This window comes from Oxyura jamaicensis, unplaced genomic scaffold (genome assembly GCF_011077185.1).
Source record: "Oxyura jamaicensis isolate SHBP4307 breed ruddy duck unplaced genomic scaffold, BPBGC_Ojam_1.0 oxyUn_random_OJ72396, whole genome shotgun sequence".
In the NCBI taxonomy this organism is placed as follows: domain Eukaryota; kingdom Metazoa; phylum Chordata; class Aves; order Anseriformes; family Anatidae; genus Oxyura; species Oxyura jamaicensis.
Window position 1 is genome coordinate 6,606 of NW_023311022.1, and position 3,102 is coordinate 9,707.

Genomic DNA, 3,102 nt, shown 5'->3' on the forward strand with positions numbered 1-3,102 from the left:
GGGGCCTCCAAACCCTACCAAGATCCAACCAAGGGGACACCAAACCCTACCAAGATCCAACCAAGGGGACACCAAACCCCAAACCCCATCAAGATCCCACCACGGGGCCTCTAAACCCCATCGAGATCCAACCAAGGGGCCTCCAAACCCTACCAAGATCCAACCAAGGGGACACCAAACCCCATCAAGATCCAACCACGGGGCCTCCAAACCCAAAACCCCACCGAGATCCAACCAAGGGGCCTCAAAACCCAAAACCCCATTGAGATCCAACCAAGGGGCCTCCAAACCCTACCAAGATCCAACCAAGGGGACACCAAACCCCATCGAGATCCAACCAAGGGGCCTCCAAACCCCAAACCCCACCGAGATCCAACCAAGGGGTCTCCAAACCCAAGACCCCCTTGACTCAAACCCAACGTGACCCCACAACCCAAGACCCCACGGCAACGGGGCCGAAGCCGTGGCCGCCGCCAGGCGGGAGGAGCCCCCGGGGTGTCACCTGGAGGTCGTTCTGGGGGTTCCAGTCGGAGTCGAAGATGATGCAGGTGTCGGCGGCCGTCAGGTTGATGCCCAGCCCGCCCGCCCGCGTGCACAGCAGGAAGACGAAGCGATCCGAGTCGGGCTTGCTGAAGCGGTCGATGGCGGCTTGCCGCAGGTTGCCCCGCACCCGCCCGTCGATCCGCTCGTACAAGTACCTGCCGACACCCCACCGCCGCGTCGGGGGAGGTCCCGGGTCACCCCGAGACCCCTCCCCCCTGATGTCCCTCCCCGCCCTCTCACCTCTTCTGGATGAGGTAGTCCTCCAAGATGTCGAGGCAGCGCACCATCTGGGAGAAGATGAGCACCTTGTGGCCGCCGGCCTTCAGCTTGGGGAGCAGCTTGTCGATGAGCACCAGCTTGCCGGCGGAGCGCACCATGGCCTGGAGGTGGAAGTCGTGGGGCACGTGGTGGTGGCAGGACTCGCGGAACTCGGCCAGGATCTTCTCCTCCGCGCCTGGAGGAGAGGGGGTGGGACAGGACCGTCAACCCACAACCCCGCCAAACACGACCCGGGGGCGTCCCCACCCAGCTGGAAGCCTTGGAGAACCTCCTCCACACCGCCAAGCCCAGCAGGAGAAGGAAAAGCCCCGACCCCAAGCCTCTGGTGGACCCCTCGACGCGCACTCGCCCCCGGAACTGGTCTACTTCTGGCCCCCAAGATGTCCGCTTTGTGGTGGAGAGAAGACAGCGCCGCGCTCCTCACCGTTGATGAGGTAGGGGTGGTTGCAGCACTTGCGCAGCTCCATCATGGTGTTGAGGAGGTTGGGCATGTTGGTGTGGCCGGCGCCCTTGGAGAGGAAGGAGAAGTTCTTCTCCAGGATGGCCCGGTAGTATTTCTTCTGGATGTTGGTCAGCTCCACCTCAATGATGGTCTCCTGCTTGGGCGCCAGGTTCTTCTCCACGTCCTCCTTCAGCCGGCGGAGCATCATGGGCTTGAGGATGGCCTGGAGCTTTTGCACCTAGGGGTGGAGAGTCACCACGAGTAGAACCCGGCCCTCGTGGCCACGTGAGGGACCGAGGTCCTCTTCTTCTCCTCCTCACCTGCTCCTCCGTCTTGAGGTCACCGAAGTCCTTGAGGAATTCCGCCTCGGAAGGGAACTGGGAGGGCTCCAGGAAGTGCAGGAGGCTGAAGAGCTCCTCCACCGTGTTCTGCAGCGGCGTGCCCGTCAGGAGGACCTTGTGTTCCTGCCGCCCGAGAGGGGGAAGAGAGTCAGCGGCGAGCAGGATGAGGTCCTCCCGCTCCCGGGGGGGACAGCGGGGTGGCCCCACGCGGCTGTCCTCGGCTGTGACACGTGGATGGAGCCCAAACATCTCCAAAGTCAACCAAGACCCCGTAAGGACCTTCAGGACCATCCCCAAGGGCCACAAGATCAACCCAAACATCTCCAAACCCAAGCAGGACCCCATAAGGACCTTCAGGACCATCTCCAAGGGCCACAAAATGAACCCAAACATCTCCAAACCCAACCAAAATCCCATGAAGACCTTCAGGACCATCCCCAAGGGCCACAGGATGAACCCAAACATCTCCAAACCCAAGCAGGACCCCATAAGGACCTTCAGGACCATCCCCAAGGGCCACAAAATGAACCCAAACATCTCCAAACCCAACTAAGACCCCATAAGGACCTTCAGGACCATCTCCAAGGGCCACAAGATCAACCCAAACATCTCCAAACCCAAACAAGACCCCACAAACACCTTCAGGACCATCCCCAAGGGCCACAAAACGAACCCAAACATCTCCAAACCCAACCAAAATCCCATGAAGACCTTCAGGACCATCCCCAAGGGACACAGGATGAACCCAAACATCTCCAAACCCAACCAAGACCCCGTAAGGACCTTCAGGACCATCCCCAAGGGGCATGGGATGAACCCAAACATCTCCAAACCCAACCAGGACCCCATAAGGACCTTCAGGACCATCTCCAAGGGCCACAAAATGAACCCAAACATCTCCAAACCCAACCAGGACCCCATAAGGACCTTCAAAACCACCTCCCGACGCACGGGACGAACCCGAGCACGCCCGGACACCACCAAGAACCCCTCCAGGGAACCCCAATCTGACCCAAGGAGGGGTGAGGAGGTCGCCCCGTCCTCCCCCTCTAGGTGTCTTCTCCAGGCCCTCACCAGGTCCATGTGCTTGAGGCTGTCGAGCAGCTTGCAGTTGCGGTTCTTGAGGCGGTGCGCCTCGTCGATGATGACGCAGCGCCACTCGATCTCCCGCAGCTCGGGGCAGTCGGACAGGATCATCTCGAAGGTGGTGATCAGGGCGTCGAACTTGTAGGCCCCGGGGATCAGGCGGCCCTGGGTTGGGGGGGGGGGGGGGGGGGGGGAGGAAGGCTCCAGCCACGGCTCCTCATCCTCGGGAGGTTCTAAGGGGGCTTTCTGGAGGGCCTCGGAGCCACCCTCGACCTCCTTCTGCCCTCAGGAGGTTCTACGGGGGCTTTTGGAGGACCTAAGAGCCACCCTTGGGAGGTTCTACAAGGACCTAAAAGCCACCCTTGCCCTCCTTCCACCCTTGGGAAGACCTCCAGGAGCTTTTGGAGGACC

At 61.1% G+C, this 3,102-nt stretch overlaps 1 protein-coding gene across 1 annotated transcript in view; it reads right to left on the reverse strand.

Moving 5' to 3' along the window:
• LOC118159850 (chromodomain-helicase-DNA-binding protein 8-like) overlaps window positions 1-2,970 on the reverse strand; it is a gene marked incomplete at its 5' end in the record, with an annotated part of 9,244 nt that extends 6,274 nt beyond the window's left edge. Inside the window, 5 exons of the mRNA XM_035314400.1 lie at window positions 503-698; window positions 784-997; window positions 1,247-1,502; window positions 1,585-1,728; window positions 2,680-2,970. Coding sequence (XP_035170291.1) covers window positions 503-698; window positions 784-997; window positions 1,247-1,502; window positions 1,585-1,728; window positions 2,680-2,970 — 1,101 coding nt within the window. The remainder of the gene's footprint in view (window positions 1-502; window positions 699-783; window positions 998-1,246; window positions 1,503-1,584; window positions 1,729-2,679) is intronic.
• Between the last annotated feature and the right edge of the window lie 132 nt (window positions 2,971-3,102).